This window comes from Sapajus apella, unplaced genomic scaffold (assembly GCF_009761245.1).
Source record: "Sapajus apella isolate SASKATOON/1434 unplaced genomic scaffold, GSC_monkey_1.0 scaffold55, whole genome shotgun sequence".
NCBI classification, from domain to species: Eukaryota; Metazoa; Chordata; class Mammalia; order Primates; family Cebidae; genus Sapajus; species Sapajus apella.
The window spans coordinates 13,287,498-13,308,217 of record NW_022436995.1 but is presented as its reverse complement, the minus strand read 5'-3'; the positions used below and the strand labels follow the sequence as shown (position 1 = coordinate 13,308,217).

The following is a 20,720-nucleotide window of genomic DNA, read 5'->3' as shown; positions in this document are numbered from 1 at the left end:
ATTTCCTACTCTTTTTAAAAAGTGAGAGACAAAACTTTCACTTCTAACAGTATGACAGACTAGGTTACATACATATTTATTTCTATATGATATTTTTATTGGAAACACATTTTGAAGATATGTTAACAAGTAAAACAATAAGAAACAGATGCAAACTATGTTTTAGATTGTATACTGGCTAGGAAAACCATTTGAAAAGAGTATTTCTGGGACAACTGGGGGATTTCAATATAGAATGGGTGAATTTGAACTTAAAAACTATTAAATTCCAGGGCTCTAAAATTCTGACAGAATTACCAGGCTGAAAGAAATGAAAAGTGCTTTAGAATCTAATCTACACCTAGTGTTTGGATCACTTCTATAACAATGGGTCATTCCCCTATGTAGCAATAGGGAATTTCTCAACTCCTGAGTCACTCCATTCCAAATCAGCTCACCTATAATTATTAAACCTTCTTGATGAACAATCAAGTTTTTTTTTTCCCTCTCTCTTTTTTTGAGACAGGAGTACCATGGTGCGATCTCAGCTCACCGCAACCTCCACCTCCTGTGTTCAAGTGATTGATTCTCCTACCTCAGCCTCCCTAGTAGCTAGGATTACAAGCATGTGCTACCATGTCCAGCTAAACAATAAGGTTTAAAAAAATTTAAGTGAATAAGATACTGTCTATAAATAGCACCAGGGCCGTTTAACAAATGCTGTTTGCAACTGTTCTTCTTGGGGTAGGAGGGATCTTGAAAGCAAGACTACCAAAAGCTGAAATGTGCTATGTGACTACATTAATTAAAAGAAAATAAACTTATTATAAATAAGAATGTTCTTGGCCAGGCACGGTGGCTCACACCTGTAATCCTAGCACTTTGGGAGGCTGAAGTGGGTGGATCACCTGAGGTCAAGAGTTCACGAACTGCTTTGCCAACATGGCGAAATCCCATCTCTAGTAAAAATACAAAAATTACCCGGGTGTGGTGGTGCATGCCTATAATCCCAGCAAGGAGAACTGCTTGAAACTGGAAGGTGGTGGCTGCAATGAGCCAACATCGTGCCACTGCACTCCAGCCTATGTGACAGGTGCACAAGATTCCACCTCAGAAAAAAACAAAAAAAAAAAAACCAAGAATGTTCTTGATAATTATTATTTTGAATAGGATTCCCTTTCTAAATGTAAGTAGATAGCCAATATTTATTGGAATGTCTTTCACCAATCTTTCAGAATTGAAAACTTCTACTTAATTATTCCCTGGGCCAAGCGTGGTAGCTCATGCCTGTAATCCCAGCACTATGGGAGGCCGAGGCGGGCAGATCATAAGGTCAGGAGTTCCGAGACCAGCCTGACCAACATGGTGAAACCCTGTTTCTAGTAAAAATAAAAAAAAATTAGCCAGGTGTGGTGGCACATGCCTGTAATCCCAGCTACTCAGGAGGCTGAGACAAAGGTTGCAGTGAGCTAATATTGTGCCACTGCACTCCAGCGACAGAAAGAGACCCTGTCTTTAAAAAAAAAAAAAAAAATCCCTAATGAATTATTCCCTAATGAATATATAATGTACATTCTTAGTCAACTATTATCCTGTAATACATATACTTACCTCCTGTGCATCTCTTGCTGCCTTTGCATCATCCTCATTATAGCGATTACAGTTGTACCTTCAAGTAAATAAAGAGGAATCCATAAAGAAAAAAAATCAATGAAAAGGAAAAGAAAAAAAAAAAAAAATCACAGAATTTTAACCTGGATTTACAGATTACCTGAAACCAACAGTGTCTTTTATAACAGAGAAACTGAGATGTTAAAACACCCAGGGTTCTACTGCTATAATGATAGAAATAGCAGGCTGAAAGGAACTGTTCTAACCCATATCAGGTGTTTGAATACTCTCTAAAATAGTAAATTAGTTCTTTATCCAGTGATAGGAAATTCCCAACCTCTTGAGGCAGTCCATTTCAAATCAGCACATCTATAATTATTAGAAAACACTGTCCTTCCAGAATTTTTACTGACTGTTGTCTGAATTTCTAACTCAAGTTTTTGAGAAAGAGATGATCTTATATTTTAGGTCATCTGTTATTTAGGCAAAATTTCTAATTTTCCAGGATTATTCACTTTATCTGCTATTTTATAAATCACAGAGAACCAACAGTTGACAACCTACCATGTAATAAATAGATGCTGTGCCATGTGCTTTGCTATTACAGTTTTTCAGTCATTTAAGACTGCACAACATATAAAATAGTGGGAAGGGGATAACATACTCAGAGAGGTCAGCTCAGAGCATAGATGAGTTAAGCTTGCACTTCCCCTGTAGTGGTGACTATACCTCAGTGATGGGAGCCTACATTATGAGAGCAGCTATTTCGTGAGTGCTAACTATATACCATGCACTTGGCTAAGGACTTTAATTGTACTAACACATTTAATCCCTTAAACACTTCATGAAATATACATTATTTTCTTCATTGAGAAGATGAAGAATAAAATTTAGAGAGGATAGGTAACACACTTAAGGTCACATAACTACAGAGTTTCAGAGCTGGGAATTAAACTTTTGCCTGTCTCCCAATGGACGCTTATGCTCTTAACCAGTGAGAAAACTGCTCATACACTTTGTCATGTCTTCAGAAATTTTTACAGTGACCTTTTTAGATCTAAAAGAAGATATCTGAGTTTAATTAGAGCCATTATTTGAGCCTGTCAAGTTCTTCAGGAGTTTAAGAGTTAATATGTTTTCAATATCTGTCTTTGATGTTACCTCCAAATGTGTAAGGTTCTTTTTTTTTTTGAGACAAAGTTTTGCTCTTGTTGCCCAGGCTTGAGTGCAATGGGGTGATGTTCGCTCACTGCCGCCTCCGCCTCCCAGGTTCAAGCAAGTCTCCTGCCTCAGCCACCCAAACAGTTGAGATTACAGGTAGGCACCACCATGCCTGGCTAATTTTGTACTTTTAGTAGAGACGGGGTTTCTTCATGTTGGTCCGGCTGGTCTCAAATTCCCGACCTCAGGTGATCTGCCCACCTTGGCCTCCCAAAGTGCTGGGATTATGGGTGTGAGCCACTGTGCTAGGCCCAAGATTTTTATATTAGTTCAAGTAAGTCATCGGTAAAATGAGGAAAGCAGTATATATATTTATTCAAAGAAAAAAAAAAATGACCAAGCCTTTTAGCAAGACTTTAAAGCATTCCACAGTGGCCAGGCATGGCAGCTCACATCTGTAATCCCAGCACTTTGGGAGGCCAAGGCGTTAGATCCCTTGAGGTCGAGGAGTTCAAGACCAGCCTGGCCAACATGGTGAAACGTCATCTCTACAGAAAATACAAAATTAGCAGGGTATGGTGGTACATTCCTGTAATTCCAGCAACTTGGAAGGCTGAGGCAGGAGAATTGTTTGAATCTGGGAGGGAGAGGTTGTGGTGAGCTGAGATCGCACCATTGCACTCCAGCCTGGGCAACAAGAGCAAAACTCCATCTCAAAAACAAAACAAAACAAAAACACACACACAAAAACAAACAAACAAAAAAAACCCAACAAAAAACCCACAAAATTCCACAAGGAAGATACAAATCTATTATCTGTACTCCAAGAAATGGTCATTCAATCAATCCCAAATATCTACCCCTCTATATTCACTGCTGAGTTCCCAAACTTCTCAGCCCACACTGAAATACCTTAATGAAATCTAGAGAAAATCCCTGAACCCACTATCCTAGTGATATCATTTGATTCTAGGGTTTCAAATGAGGAAAAAAATTAAGTTACATGGTTCACATGCACTTTGTAGAATTAATCACACATTTTGGAGGTTTGGAATTACATTTTATGTTTCTAGTCTTTGGTATTTCTCTATTTTCCAAAATTACTCAGAAATAATCAACAATGGTCCATTAAGCTCATTTTTAAGTTTATAAAGTAACCCAAAGAAAATTCATCCAGGTCTGGAGATTTATTATTTTCCCTCTGAGTAGATTATAATCCTCTCCTGGCAACAACTCAGCCAAAAGATTGCTTCCCCGACCTCTACTTGTCAGCTATTAACATTTCTTCCTATTAGATCCTTAAAAACTCTCCGAGAGAGAGAGAGAGAGAGAGAGAGAGAGAGAGAGAGAGAGAGAGAGAGAGAGAGGGGGGGGGGGGGGGGAGAGAGACAGAGAGTGAGTCTCTGAGCGAGATTGAGAGAGAGAGATAGAGTTTGTTTTTTTTTGTTTTTTTTTTTTTTTTTTTTTTTTTGGGGAGACAGGGTCTTGCTCTGTCACCAAAGCTGGAGTGCAGTGGCACGATCTTGGCTCACTGCAACCTCCCACCTCAGCCTCCTGAGTAGCCGGGACTATGGGTGCAAGCCACCATGCTTGGCTAATTTTTGAATTTTTTATAGAGATGGGGTTTCATCATGTTGCCCAGGCTGATCTTGAACTCCTGAGCTCAAGTGATCCATCTACCTTAGTCTCTCAAAGTGCTGGGATTACTGGCATGAGCCACTGTGCCTGGCTGATATATTTTTAATATATTTATAAGCCTCATCTCATTCTGGGCTTTATCCTGACAACATTATTAAGGATTTTAAGACCAGACAGGCAAATATTTAGGATTCATCTATACTTCTAACTCAGGTGACTGTTAATGCTACTTGAAATGCTATTTTGAGAATTCTGAGGCATTTTCAGATATAAATAGGAAACAATAGCATGATTCACTTGCAATGTCAGCATGGGTAAACGCAAAACACAGGCAGCATTTTTGATGCCTCTGGTCCAGGCTATTCTTCATTCTTCTGTATCCATCATTTGTATTGTACCCCTTTCAGATTTCAATACAGCTCATTGAAAATCTGAGCTGTGATTAGAGATGTTATTACAAAAACATATATAGGCTTATAAAAGTATAGGGTGAAATTAGTATCTGGGGACACTCTAATCCAGGCTCAGAATTAATTTCAGAGAAGAAATCCCTCTTACTATTCTTCTAGTTAATACAAGTAATGAATGTTTCAATGAAACTAAAAGGGAAAATTTGCCAGTCTTAAGTTTAGAACCTCCTCATCTTGTCCTGAACCTGCAATCTCTTCCCTCCTACCTACCCTCTACAACCAGTTCAAATTATAAGATAATATATGTAAAGCACATAATATAGAGCCTTCTCATCTAAGTTATAACTCTAGCCATGTCAGTGCCATTTTAAATCGTGTGGTAATATCGAAACTATGTTAAGCCCTAGTCTGTTCTCCTATTCTCCACAACTTACCAGGGGGCCACAAACTCAAAATGCCAATATAGGACAGGCAGGTAACACAAATTAGTGAAGTGGGCCATTTGCATATTATAACACTCAAAACCATTCTCACTTGTATCAGTAAATGTGTTAGCTCCCATTTTTCTCAAAACTCAAAGCATCCTTGTCTAACTTGCATTTTCCCAAACTAATAAGAAATATGCATGAACAAAGGTATGTATTGGTACTAAATGAAAAACAATGGTGCTGTATGATATATGCAAATGATACTGGGCTTCAGTCTGGGGAAACACATCAAAGAGGAAAATAAAAGCTCCATCTAAAGGATTCCAACTCAGTTCCAGGTGACTGCTGCCAAACAGGAAAACACACTGGTTTCTAAGTTTCAAAGAAGAGCTACAAATATAAATGTTGGGCAATTTCCCAATTTTTAAAGTTTGGGGCAAACTATTTGTGTAATAACGTACAGGGCAAACAACCTACATGTTGGGTTTTGCCAACAGCATCTGAGTTTCTAACTTTTGCCCAGAGAGGCACATCTGATAATACAGTTAATTCTCTAAAAAAAAAAAAGTCATGTATCTTCACAATATTCTATCTTTGCTCATGTTGCAACTTTTGCCCTAAACATTTTTTCCTACTATTTTTGTAGCTCATGAACTCTTAGTCCTCCTCAAAGTTCATCTCAACTGTTACTTACTTTATGAAATACACGTAACTAATCCCTCTATATCTTGCATATGCTTATAACATTAATCACACACACTACACGTATTTATTTAGCTTCCAAATTATTTTAAAGATTCATTTATTTATTTTACTTTTTTTTGAGACAGGGTCTCACTCTGTTGCCCAGGTTGGAGTTCAGTGGCTCAATCTCAGCTCACTGCAAACTCCGCCTCCTGAATTCAAGCAATTCTCCTGCCTTAGCCTCCCGAGTAGCTGGGATTACAGGCACGTGCCACCATGCCCGGCTAATTTTTTAATTTTTAGTAGAGATGGGGTTTTACCATGTTGGCCAGGCTGGTCTCAAACTCCTGACCTCAGGTGATCCACCCACCTTGGCCTCCCAAAGTGCTAGGATTAGGCATGAGCCACCACAGCAGGCCTTAGCTTGCAAATTAGATGGTGATATTATGAGGCAGAAATATTATTCATGATACATGGCACATACTTACGTAAACACATTCTTCCCTTAATTTCCCCAACCTACCAGGCAGATCCATGTGGTTCCCAAGGGCCAAGACACACCCAGCAAAACTCTGCTTTACAGTTCTGGTTACGACAGACCATGTGATTACAACCGCCATCCTTCTCAATTGTGACATGGCATTTGGGACATTCCTATGAAGAGAAACTATAAAGTTGGTGTCAATGCTACACTAAGTTGCATTACTAACATTAAGAAAAAGCCAGTTCTAGATTTGGTTTGTTTTTAAACATCTTACTTATTGTGTTTAACACATACAAAGCACTTAGAACAGTGCTGAACACTTAAATACTATTTAAGATGAGGTGCTACCATCGTTACCACAGGTTTTTAAGATGTACAACAATTTAAGAACTTGTTTTTTTAAACTTAGAGACAGTCTCACTACATTGCCCAGGCTGGAGTGCAGTGGCTATTCAGAGGCTCACTAAAGCACTGAACTTCTGGAGTCAAGTGATCCTCTCACCTCAGCCTTCCTAGGATTTCTTTTTAAGTAGGGTTGAGAGACAAAAACATTTTAAGTACGTTTAATCATATATATAGTAATATTATTATAGGAGATAAAAACATTCTATTCATATAAATATACTATACTCTCTAGTGTCATCTAGAAATAACTGAGTACTTCCCATATCCCATGCACTGTTCTCAGTGTTATATATGCATCAACTCGTAATTCCTACAGTGGTGCTATTCCTATTTCCAATTATCAGATGAATAAATGGGAGAAAGAAATTATAAAGAAATTAGTCCAAAGTCACATAGAGTCAGGATCCAAACCCAAGCAATCTGACTTCAATGTCAGGTAACTAGGAAATCAGACCTTGACTGGTAAATTCATGTTGTGGCTACTGGATTTTCCAACTTTCTCCTACCTAATACCCATGTTTTAAACTGTTTTCACTGTGACTCCTTAACAAGTATGCTACAGGGGTCATGTTAGATTTTTTTCCCCCAAGTCCAAATCATTTTCTTTTTCTTTTTGAGACAGGGTCTCACTGCCGCCCAGGCTGGAGTGTGGCAGCACAATCACAGCTCACTGTGGCTTTGACGTCAAGGGCTCAAGTCACCCTCCTGCCTCAGACTCCCATGCAGTGGGACTACAGGCACACGCCACCACACTTGGCTAATTTCTGTATTTCTTGTTGAGATGGGGTTTTACCATGTTGCCCAGGTTGGTCTCAAACTCTCAGGCTCAAGCAATCTGCCCACCTCAGCCTCCCAAAGTGTAGGATTACAGGTGTGAGCCACCATGCCTAGCCTCATATCATATTCTTGGTTGCTAGTAAGCCGAAGTTACTGCCCTGTAGGCCTATGATTTTTTTGTTTCTGCATTTGAGATTGAGGTTTATAACTCCCACAAGGAGGGAACACCACCCACTATATTAATATTTGCACAATTTGGCCTTCCTTTTGAAACTGACCATGCTGCTCATCAATGATAATCATTTAAAATAGGCCAATATAGCAATTTTTTTTTTTTTTTTGGAGACAGAGTCTCTCTCTGTGACCCAGGCTGGAGTGCAGTGGCACAATCTCGGCTTACTGCAACTTCCGCCTCCAGGGTTCAAGCGAATTCTCCTGCCTCAGCCTCTTGAGTAGCTAGGATTACAGGTGTGCACCACCATACCTAGCTAATTTTTGTATTTTTTAGTAGAGATGGGATTTCGCTATACTGGCCAGGCTCACCTTGAACTCCTGACCTTGTGATCTGCCCGACTTGGCCTCCCAAAGTGCTAGGATTACAGGGGTGAGCCACCGTGCCTGGCCACAATTTTTTAATTATGTATTTCAAATCAAATTTTTGAAATCACCCACATAAGAAATTTAACATTTTTCCAAACAAGTAAATTTCACGCATAAAATATGTTTCATTCTACATTTATTGGTTATAATTAACCAAATAGTATTAAACCTTCAAAATATTAGGATATCACTGACAATATGCAAATCTGTTCATAGAGAGCTAATAATCATAAAAGCTTCTAAAATCTTTCTCTTTAGTTTTCTCTCAAAAGTACTGAGTAGCTAAATTTGCTTTACAAATTGCCATTCTTCCTTGGTAATCTACAATGTAAACCAAGCCAAACATATTCAAGCCTGGACTCTCTATTTTAAACATCTTTGGGGCTTAAGAGTAGGAATTTCTAACTAGATGTAGAAAAAAGGCTACCATTTAATTAAACCATGTAGTGAAAATATAATTGCCTTATTCTGAATACCAGTTTTTCAGAGCATATTAAAGGATTCTGGGACTTTGATGAACATTTCTTGTGGGGAAAATCTTCAATTTTCAAAAAAGAATGTTTGGCTAGGAATTTTTTTAAAAGTAACAGAAGAAGTAACTACTTTCTGACATTACAGTACATTTATAGTAAGGTATTCTTTGATTCACATGAGTTGTGCTTATCATGATAGTTTTGGAAGGCACAAAAAATTTACTGTTTCACTACTTTCTGGGAGATAGAAATGTATATTCATGTTTTATCTGTAAGTATGCAAGATGTATGCTTAAACACACACAGACAACTGTGTCAGCCTTCATCATTTACACACTTCTTACTCTCATTGTCCTGTGATGAGTGAGGGAGGGAACAGTCAAAGATAACTTTATATACTATGGGTCAAACAATTCAGCATTCTTTAAAGCATCCTCTTCACATTGTGAAAAATAATACTAAAATGAATAACCTATGAACCATCCTACCATTCATTACCCAAGGATGGATATTTATGCAACTTTGTATTAAAAGACTAGCTGGGTACACGGTTGGCATTCAAATGCTTACTTATCATATTAGTGATCGAGGAAAAGGGTACTCAAGATTAAAACACTTGTAAGGCATTCGTATGGGGTTAAGAAAGTGGTTTGTGGTCATAAAGAGACTGAATTTTGAAACTAGTATCAAGAGCAATATACTTCAAAGCAAATAATTAGAAACAAAAAGGTAAATTAGCCTAATAGAACCAAGCTAGGTAAACTCCAATACATCTGTACACTAAAAGGCAACCAAGCACAAATCCCACACTTGAAAAATTATCAGCTTTTTCCTATCTAGTACACCACTCGTTTTTCCAGTAGAACTTAGCTAAGGCAGAGAACTATGCATACTGTAGTACAGCACTCAATACTCTTAAACAGGAAAAGAAAAATAACAGTCAAGCATTCTCAAAAAAAAAAAAAAATTGCAGCCAACACAAAGGTGTCAATGGAGAAAAAGATGAAACGAAGCCTAGAAGTAGGTCAACCTAGTGCTTTTGCTAATGCCAAAGCACCAATCCTTATCATTTTCATTACCAAGAGTTACTGAAGGAAAACACCAACCTTTGTGTTGGCTGCAATCCAATTGGAGGTTTCACTGTCATCATCACACTTTTTAATCCATTTCTTTAACCACTGTTAGGATACAACAAAAGACTTTAAAAAATAGCAACTTACTTTAGCACTTAACTATAGTCAAGCTTAAACGTAAAAGCCAATGAATAAGATTATCACTAGGCCCACTTCCTCTAAGGCCAGGGAAATCCCATAGCTGTAATGTCCAGTAGATAGAAAATCAACCAAAGCAAGATTTTCTTTGGTAGAAGCTGAGTGGGGAACCTACAGGTAGAAGAGAAGCCCTTACAAAGCCTGACAAAGAGGTGCCTTAGCCACGGTTATCCTAATAATAATCAGGAGCTGACTTGACTTATCCTAAGGAATTGCCTCTGAATATATGCAATGATCATCTGAAATTAAAAGGGTAAAATAAAATCTACCAATAGATAGATAACAAAATCATCAGCTGTGATTTTCAGTCACTAAGTCTTAGGAAGTGTGCCATTACGTTGTTTTAAAATGGAAATGTCAGACAAACTCACCTTACATTTAACAGGATCATGCCAATTTTCTCCACAGTTAAAGCTGTTAAGTGACACAAAGAGTTAACAGAATTAAAACCTACCTACTGTAAGTAAGTAAATAAGCCAATCATTTCATGCCTTATAATTCCACAGTACTGTGACTAGTTTCTAGTGACTGGCAAATACAAGGAGAAAATCCATGTCTGATTTACAGTTAATTACCCAGAATTCAGTATTAGAACTAGCACATAGTGGGTACTCAATATGTGTGAAATGAAGAATGAATGTAAGCATGAATACATGCTTTGGTGACAATTTCTTAATAGTTGTTGCTAAGGTGCCTCAGATCACATTGAGAAGTTTCAACCCATGCTTCACCAGTGCATTTTTAATCTTTTACTTAACTTCCTAAATGAAGAATAAAAGGCTGACTTTGTAGGTTACTTATATAACAGCACTAATACACAGTAAACAACATATGGGAAGCAAATAGGTCACATCTTTGCATTACTTAAACAAATGAACCTCAGCCCTGTAGAGGGAAATAGTACCAGGCAAGGTATAAAACAAAAAGAATAAATACTTACTAAACATATACTAATCAGTAATTCACTTTTGTTCTTCTAGGTTCATGGCATGTACATTTGTAAAAGAAGTATAATTAGTGAATAAACACAAATGCTTAAGAAAAAAATAATGAAATGGCAGATTAGCTAATTAAATAATTTAGAAATGGCAAAAAATCCTTTGCTAAAGAGAGGAACAAACTATTATTGATTTAAATCAGGTTAGGATAATGATTATTTCTGAAAAGAAAGATGGGAAATGTGATAGAGCAGGGAACCAAGGAGCTACAAATATATGTGTCATGTTTTATCTCTTAATGAAAAGAAAAAAAACCAAAATACTAATTTTGATTTAGCTGGATTGTAGCTACATAGGTATTCATTGTTGTATTCTCTATACTTTTATATTTGAAATATGTCACACTAAAAATACACTGGAAGTAGGTATTATCCACCTTTTCTCTACAGGGTAAACTCTGAAACAACAATGCATATTTAATCTTTATCAAAACAGTATGTGTCTTACACATTTAATCTGTGTGAGCTTACCTGCTCTTTTTGGAAACAGTTAATAAATTATTAATGATGTGTTAACTGCAATTCTATAGGTGTTTGGAGGAAAAAAAGAATTGTATGAAATACCAACAAAGTATCTCCCCCAAACCCCCAACCCCAAAAAAATCTGGCCGAGCATGGTGCTTCATGCCTGTAATCTTAGCACTTAGGCAGGGCCAAGGCAGGTGGATCACTTGAGGCCAGGAGTCCAAGACCAGTCTGGCCAACATGGTAAAACCCTGTTTCTACTCAAAATAAATAAATAAATTAATTAAATTTAAAAAAAAAAAAAAAAACAGCCAAGCATGGTGGCACACGCCTGTAATCCCAGCTACTCGGGAGGCATAAGAATTGCTTGAACCTAGGAGGCAAAGGTTACAGTGAGCTGAGGTCATGCCACTGCACTCCAGCTTGGGTGATGGCTTCTTACTCCTCAAGACTCAAAGGAGCAGAAAATCATCTTAACTTCTAGCAGGATATGTTTGTGTCCCCCTAAAATGCATATGTTAAAACCTAATAATCAATGTGACAGTATTAGGACATGGCGACTTTAGGAGGTGAATGGAATTGGCATCCTTAAAAAAAAAAAAAAAAAAAAAAAGAGCTGCCTTGTCCTTTCTACAATATGAGGACCCAGCAAGTAGGCACCATCTATGAACCAGAAAGCAGGCCATCACTAGACAATAAATCTGTTGGCACCTTGATCTTGGACTTCTCACCTTTAAGAAGTCTAAGAAATAAATTTCTGTTGTTTAGGAGCCACCCAGTTTATGGTATTTTGTTATAACAGCCTGAACATTAAGACAGAAAATGGTACCAAGAAGTGAGGGTGCTGTTGTAACAAAATAAAAAATGTGGAAGCTGATTTGAAACTAGGTAATGAGTAGAGGCTATAAGAGTTTGGAAGTGTAAGCTAGAAAAAGTCTAGATCACTGGGAATTAACTCAACAGGTTAGGGTAATTCTGGTGAAGATTCAGAAAGACAAAGTGTGGAAAATGCCTCAATCACAGAGAAAACCTAAATAAATGGCCACGAACAGAATGTTGTTAGAAATATGGACAGCAAAGGCCATTATGATGAGATCTCAGATGAAAATGAGGCACATGCTATTAGAAACTGGAGGAAAGGCCATCCTTGATATAAAGTGGCAAAGAGGTTGGCTGAATTGTGTTTTGTGGAAGGTAGAGAAATGAAACTGAATATCTGGTTGAGGAAATTACTAAGCAAAGTGTTGAAGGTGTAGCTTAGCTTCTCTTGTATGTTTATAGTAAAATGCAAGAAGAGATGAATGACCTAGAGATAAACTGTTAATCAAAAGGAAATAAGAAGTTAAAAATGTGAAAAAATTTCAGCCTATTCATTTTGGAAAAAATGAGAACACCTGTAAAGAAGCCTGAATTGATTAAGACACCCCCTAATATGTGGCACTGGAAACTTCCTAGTAGTTCAAATCTAGAATTCAAAAGACTAAAGAGTATACTATAGAACTCCAAAAGCCCAAGTTATCAAGAAAGCTGGGCAAGGGGAGCCATATGAAAACTCTTAGTTCAAAAGGAGACCATCAGCTGAATTTACCTACACATTTCCTTTGCCTAAGTAAGGTTAAAATTTGGCAGAGTAAAGAAAAAGTTACAATCCCAGATCTACAAGTTAGCTCCCATTAAGTTACAGTGGAGCATAAAGGAAGATATGATTAGAGCTGTGTATTTTCTCCATAAAAAAATATATCCAGGCCGGGCATGATGGCTCATGCCTGTAACTGCAGGACTTTGGGAGACTGAGGCGGGCAGACCACAAGGTCAAGAGATCGAGACCATCCTGGCCAACACGGCGAAACCCTGTCTCTACTAAAAATAGAAAAATCAGCTGGGTGTGGTGGCACACACCTGTAGTCCCAGCTACTCAGGAGGCTGAGCCAGAAGAATCGCTTGAACCTGGGAGGTAGAGGTTGCAGTGAGCAGAGATCGTGCCACTGAACTCCAACCTGGTGACAGTGTGAGACTCTGTCTCAAAAACAAAAAATATACAGACACATACACATATATCTATATACACCCAAAAGTTAGAATATCAAGGAAAGAGAAAAAATTATTTAAGATGTGACCTTTCATCCCATTCTCAAAAAGATTCACACTATTTTCAAACTGGTATTAAACATCTCCCTGCCTAAGGTAAACACTTTTTTCTGCTATTTTAATACCAAGAATAAACAGAAGAAATAGAAATGCTTTGTGCACGATTTTAATTTAGGAAATCACTTGCTTACCAAAATTGGCGCCCACATTTGCAGCGAACAGGTTTAGCATCAGGATATTGGACTTTAACAACATGGTGGCAATCTGGGGCAGGACACCACTTTAACAGTCGATTGCACTGAAATACAAGTTAGAAAATAAAAAATGACAGGTGGCCAGGCACAGTGGCTCACACCTATAATCCCAAAACTTTGGGAGGCCAAGGCGGGAGGATTGTTTGAGTTCAACCGCTTAAGACCAGCCTGGGCAACATAGCAAGACCTTGCCTCTACTTAAAAAAAAAAAAAAAAAAAAAAAAAGAATTTAGCCAGGCATGATGGTATGTGCCTATAGTCCCAACTACACAGGAGGCTGAGGCAAGAGGATCACTTGAACCCAAGAGGTGGAGGCTAGAGAGCTGTGATCATCCACTGCACTCCAGCCTGGGTGACAGAATGAGCCCTGCCTCAAAAAAAGGCAGCAAATTAAATTAGGTCACAATGCAAGATTTCCTAGCACATCAGGCAATTATTTATATTGCTTCTCTGGTACAAGGGGCAAATGGGGGAGGATGATACAAGCTTATGAAAACTTGCTGTGGTCTTCTACAGTAACATTTTGAGATGTACTTTTTTTTTTTTTTTTTAAAGATGACCGACCCTTGAAGACCTGGTTTTGTAAAATTTATGAACTACCTCTTGTTCTATCTTCAAAATCCCACTGAATAACTTTAAATATGTGATCATTAAACAGCACTAATTTACTTATGGTTCTATTTCAAGACAATTTTCAAAAGACACAAGAAAACCAGATATACTCTTTATCAAAGAAGGTGTTTGGATGCGACAGAATAGTTCAAGCTAAGCTAAAGGATATACATACAACTTCTCCCATAAAGAGCTCTTGTAAGAAAAAAAAAAAGCCAGTTCCTAAGCCACAGGCAAAGAGTGCACTTTAGTTCCTGAAAAGGAAACATAACTTTTATAGCATTTTTATTATGAAACAAAACACTCGGCACCGGAATTCAGAAGTCCATTGACCATTTCAAATAACATACTATTTCTAAAATAGGCTATTTCCAGGTTTAATCTCTAACGGAAATAATTACTTTCTAAAACTAAAACACCAAGTTACACTGATGTTGTCATACAGAGGCTGGCAAACTCCTCTGTGAAGAGCCAAAAGGGTAAAGAATTTTGGTTTTGCAGGCCAGAACAGTCTCTGTAGCAACTATGAAACTCTGCCACTGTAGCACAAAAGGAATCATAAAACAAATGGGCAAAGGCATGGTCCAGTAAAATACGGCATTCTTTATTAACAAGATTTACTGGTAATGAAACCTAAAACGAGCAGAGAAATAGCAGGGTTAGAATCTCAAATAATGATTAAAAATGACATGATTAGTAATCTACTACAATTCTCTGCTAGGTATAAAGAAAAATAAAGGAAGAATACAGTAAAAATAATTTTATTTTCCAAGCTCAAGTCTATGGAGAGATCTACTTACTAGTTTGTCATGCTCTTTTATGTTTTTATTAAGAGAGAGTCTCACTGTCACCCAGGCTGGAGTACAGAGGTGCCATCTCAGCTCACTGCAACTTCCACCTCCTGGGTTCAAGCAATTCTCCTGCCTCAGCCTCCCAAGTAGCTGGGATTACAGGCTCATGCCACTGCGCCCAGCTAATTTTTCTATTTTCAGTAGAGATGGGGTTTCGCCATGTTGGCCAGGCTGGTCTTGAACTCCTGACCTCAGGTGATCCGCCCGCCTTGGCCTCCCATAGTGCTGGGATTACAGGCGTGAGCCACCGCACCCGGCCTGTCACACTCTTTTGAGAATAAAGGTATTTTGGTATCCTTCATAAATGCAATAAAGATTTGTTTACTGTTAATAGACCATAATTTTTTAAAATAGTATTTCTATTAATAAACAGAATTCCTTCTTACAAGAAGGAAAACAAATCACTTACCTCTACAAAGCTATTTGTTATTAAATGCTGATACTTTAATTTAACTTTTGAATCTGTGATCAGGCGCCTGAAACCAAGAATAAAAATAGATGAGAAAGTTTCCAGCCAAGAGTATTTTCCACACATTTATAAAACGTAGTTCCAAAAGCTGTTTATGCTATGGCTACAACATGTTTATGCCCTAAGCTGAAAATACTGAAATCCATATAGGCTGTCAACAGATGTGACTGTACTGATCAAAACAATAACTTCAAAGTTTGTATAATTTTCATAGACATTTTTTCCATGTTTCTTGCATTTTAAATATTCTACTTTTACCCAGTTTTTAGTATAGCCTAATGACTTACCAACTAATGCCAAGTTCAGGCCCATTTCAGGGTCTTTTGACTCTGATATCGTGTCTTAAGACAGCAATTCTCAGCCACCTTCCTTCAGGCACCCCACCCAAATCAGTATGTGAAATGAGACAGATATTGCTGACAGAAATGTCAAGAAATGGATCCAGGTTTTGTGATACATAAAGCTGATATAATTTCAGAAGCCTTATTCTGAGAGCTCTTGGAAATTAACCAGAAATGCTTACTAACTGCATCCTGGCCTCTTCTGAACACTTTATAATTCACAAGAATTTCCAGAACTCACAGGAGTCCACGTAAGTGAGGAACCTGAAGCTTAAGTTTCATTAGTTCTATAGTAAACACTCCGCTCAGTGTATTACAAGAAAAAGAAGAATTCCCACTGAGAAAGACAGGAAGAACATGCATGTAGACCAACCCCATTAACATCTTTGAAATGAACCAGACAATCTGGACTCATTTCACACTTGAGCTTCAAAGGCCTCTCTCCTTCCACAAGATCCTACCTTTTCGTGTGCCACTTTCAGCGTGCTCCTATTACATTCGTATTCTTGTATTTCCTTCAAAACAGTAAGCACTACCCTTCCTCAGAGGCTTTGCATAAAGCTGCCTCCCTTGGAAAGACAAGAATATTATAATGGAGCTCTGAAGTGGGACAGTCTAGGTTTGAATGCCGGCCTCACAACTCACTAGCTATAAATTGAAGGTAAATTCTTTGAACTCTCCATTCCTCAGGTTACTAATAATCTGTAAAACAGATCTCAGAAATATGGTTGTAAGACTAGAACAGTGCCTGGCAGACAGTAAGCACTCAATAAATATTAAACGCTATTACTATATTACTTCACTCAGTTACAATATAGTGGTAACTCACTCAAGAGAGCCTTTCCTGAGATTCCATACTCGTTTAGATATAGATCCCCTCTCAGTTCTCATGGTACCTTAAACATCTCCTTTATAGAAATTGTCATAATTTTAATTAGACAGTTATCTCTATAATCACTTGTTTAATAGTTATCTTTCTCCTCCTAAGCCCATGAAAGGATCCCCGGGTGTCTAGTACACTGTCTGCCTGTAGAAAGTGTTCAATGATTATTTTTTAAATGAGTAAATCTCCATATTTCACAGAAGTAGACCTGTGGTCTAAAAATAATTCATGTTATTCCATAGTTCCTCAAACAGTTAAACATAGCATTACCACATGACCCAGCAATTCTTCTTTGAGATGTATATATACATATATGTATATATTTATAAGAGAATTAAAAACAGGTGTTTGATGAAAAATTTGTACACAAATGTACAAATTTTTCATATGTTCATAACACAATTCCAAAAAAAAATGGACATGTCCATATAATGGAACCATTATTCAGCAATGGAAAGAAGTGATGATTCATAATACAACATGGATGAATCCTGAAAACATTAAAGAAGCCAACCACAAAAGGCAACATATTATATTATTTCATTTATATGAAATGTCCAGAATAGGACAGCAGATGAGTGGTTGCCAGTGTCTAGGGGGAGAAGAGAATGGTGAATGACTGATTAATGGATATAAGGTGATTAAAATAGTCTGCAATTAGGTGATGTTTGTACAATATTATGTATGTACTAAAAGCCACTGGATTATATATTTAAAATATAGTTGCTGGCCAGGCATGGTGGCTCACATATGTAATCCTAGCGCTTTGGGAGGCCGAGGTGGGTGAATCATTTGAGGTCAGGAGCTCAAAACCAGCCTGGCCAACATGGTGAAATCTAGTCTCTACTAAAAATACACAAAAATTAGCCAACCGTAGTGGTGGGCAGCTGCAATCCCGGCTACTCAGGAGGCTGAGGAAGGAAAATCGCTTGAACCTGGGAGGCAGAGTACTTGTAGTTAGCCAAGATTGCGCCACTAGTACACTCCAGTGTACTACTGGGCAACAGACAGACTCTGTCTCAAAACAACAACAACAACAAAAACCAGTTGCCTCTTAAACAACACAGATTTGAAATGCACAGGTCCACTTATACATGGATATTTTTCAACCAAATGTGGATCAAAAATACAGTTATTTATGGGATGTGAAACCTGCATATACGGATGGTCGAATTTTTGTATACATGGGCTCTGCTAAGCTGACATGAGTATGCACAGATTTTGGTATATTAGAGTAGAGGGTGTGAATCTTGGAACCAATCCTCAGTATACTAAGGATGACTGTAATTATGAGTTTTATGTTACAGATTTTATGTCAATAAATAATAAGAAAAGTATCGGCCAAAAGTCAGATGCCTTGATTGCCAAACAAACATATCTTATTTATACATGTATTACTCATAATGCTTTTCTGATATGACAAACCCTAATGATTTCTGACAGCTGACCTTAGCCTAAAAAGCTATCTAAACCTGGTATGGACCACCAGGACTGACATGAGCAAATATCAGCCAACAGTTATTAGGACAAGACTGCTTCTTTAGTTTATCTGATGATAATGAGGTAAAACAAAGTGAGCATCCATCTTCATGAACAGGCATTCTGAAGAATCAAGTGTCACTCTGGTCATTAATAAGAAAATTCTCTTGACAAAGATTTGCTGTCATCACAAATTGAAATAGTTATCGGCTGGCACAGTGGCTCATGCCTGTAATCCCGGCACTTTGGGAGGCCGAGGCGAGTGGATCACCTGAGGTCACGAGTTCGAGACCAGCCTTGGTCAATGTGGCAAAACCCTGTCTCTACTAAAAATACAAAAATTAGCTGGGTATGGTGGCATATGCCTGTAATCCCAGCTACTTGGGAGGCTGAGACAGGAGAATTGCTTGAATCCAGGAGGAAGAGGTTGCAGTGAGCTGGTATCATGCCACTACATTCTAGCCTGGGTGATAGAGCGAGACTCAGTCTCAAAAAAAAATAGAAAATAGTTATTAGGTCACATCTCTTAGTGGAAGACAGCTCTCTAGTTAAACAAAATGACTTCTACTGAATGCCTACTACACATGCTGAGCATACTGACAGATGCATTAAATGGGGAGAATACCCTGTTTTAACAAATGAAGTAACTGAAGAAATGTGATTTGAAACTAGATGACTTGAAATACAAGTTTTTGTTTAGTTTTGTTTTTTAATTAATGCCAATTGCTAAACCATGCCTTTTGTAGCATTGAGTAAATCAACAATATTATACTTTGACTTAGGACTAATGAATATAATATTTTCCTTTAAAAAGATTTTCTTCCCAACATACTAATACAAATTATAGACAAGCATAGAGGAGGACATCAAAATCACCATAAATAAACCCATAAAACTGTATGAAATCTGGACTTTTTTTCCTTTTGTAATGCATGATAATTTTAAATAAAGACTGACTACACATAATTCTGCATCTTAGATTTTTTAGTTAACATTATCATATACATTTTCCAGAGCTCTTAAAATAATTAACAAGCTTTTCTTCTTTAAGAAAAAGAATTCTGCATCTTAGTCTTTTTTGTTAATATCATCATAGGCATTTTCCACAGCCCTTAAAATAATTCACAATCTCTTTCTCTCTTTCTCTTTGAGATAGGGTTTAACTCTATTACCTAGGCTAGAGAACAGTGGCATGATCATAGCTCACTATAACCTCGAATATCTGAGCTCAAGTGATTCTGTCACCTTGGACTTCCAAAGTGTTAAGATTACAGGTGTGTGCCACTGTGCCCAGCTCACAAACCATTTTTAATGGCTGTATCATACTCCATCTTCCTCTACTGTTGGGCATTTAGGTTGTAGAATTATAATCAAGCGATTAACACATTTAAAAAAAACTGTGCTCAAATTTATTTTTGTTTGAGATGGAGTCTTGCTCTGTCACCCAGGCTGGAATGCAGTGATCCCAGTTCACTGCAACCTCTACCTCCCAGGTTCAAGCGATTCTCCTATCTCAGCCTCCCAAGTAGCTGGGATTACAGGTGCATGCCACCACACCCAGCTAATTTTTTTTTTTGGTAGTAGAGACTGGGTTTCACCATGTTGGCCAGGCTGGTCTTGAACTCCTGGCCTCAGGTGATCCACCTGCCTTGGCTTCCCAAAGTGCTGGGATTACAGACATGTGCCACCACATCCTGCCTTTGCTCAAATTTCTGATTATAAAAATATAACATTTATTGTCATCTGAATTAGTTAATCATAACCACAAGTCATGATGACCTTGCAGTTACTCCTGACTCATCTTTCCCTCACACCCTGTATCTAATCCCTGGTTCTACCTTGAAAATATATCCAAACTCCAAACATTTTTCACTATCTTCTCTGCTACCAGCCTAATCCAAACCACTATCACTTCTCACTTGGACTGCTATAATAATTTCTCAATCTGTCTCCCTGTTCCCACTTATAAGATTATTTTTTTAAACACTGGCAGTCAAAGCAACCCTCTCTGACCATGTCATTCCTCTGCTCAAAACCCTCTCTCATGGCTTTATCTTAGAATCAAAGGCAAAGACCATAACAAAGGCGTATCAGGCCCTAAAGAATCTGCTTTTGGGTAAGCATACATCTGGAGAAAACAAACAAAAAGAATCTGCTTCATACACCCTCTCTCATTCTTCCCTGCCTCCCTTCAACATTTAAGTTTATATTTACAGTTCAGTAACATTTGAAAAAGTTTAAATTACTAATACTCATCAATAATTTATTCTGTCTACATACTTAACCTTACTACTACAATTTGACAACTGTCTCATTTTACATTTCAGTGACACTAGAAAGTTATTTTAGTTCAGGAACCA

General features: G+C 37.7%; 1 protein-coding gene across 1 annotated transcript in view; it reads right to left on the bottom strand.

The window, feature by feature from the left end:
- The window catches only part of ARIH1 (ariadne RBR E3 ubiquitin protein ligase 1), a 122,767-nt gene that overhangs the window by 12,451 nt on the left and 89,596 nt on the right, over window positions 1-20,720 (bottom strand). Inside the window, exons 6-11 of the mRNA XM_032244734.1 lie at window positions 15,598-15,664; window positions 13,663-13,769; window positions 10,293-10,335; window positions 9,757-9,828; window positions 6,435-6,565; window positions 1,591-1,648 (exon numbers count right to left, since the gene is read on the bottom strand). Coding sequence (XP_032100625.1) covers window positions 1,591-1,648; window positions 6,435-6,565; window positions 9,757-9,828; window positions 10,293-10,335; window positions 13,663-13,769; window positions 15,598-15,664 — 478 coding nt within the window. The remainder of the gene's footprint in view (window positions 1-1,590; window positions 1,649-6,434; window positions 6,566-9,756; window positions 9,829-10,292; window positions 10,336-13,662; window positions 13,770-15,597; window positions 15,665-20,720) is intronic.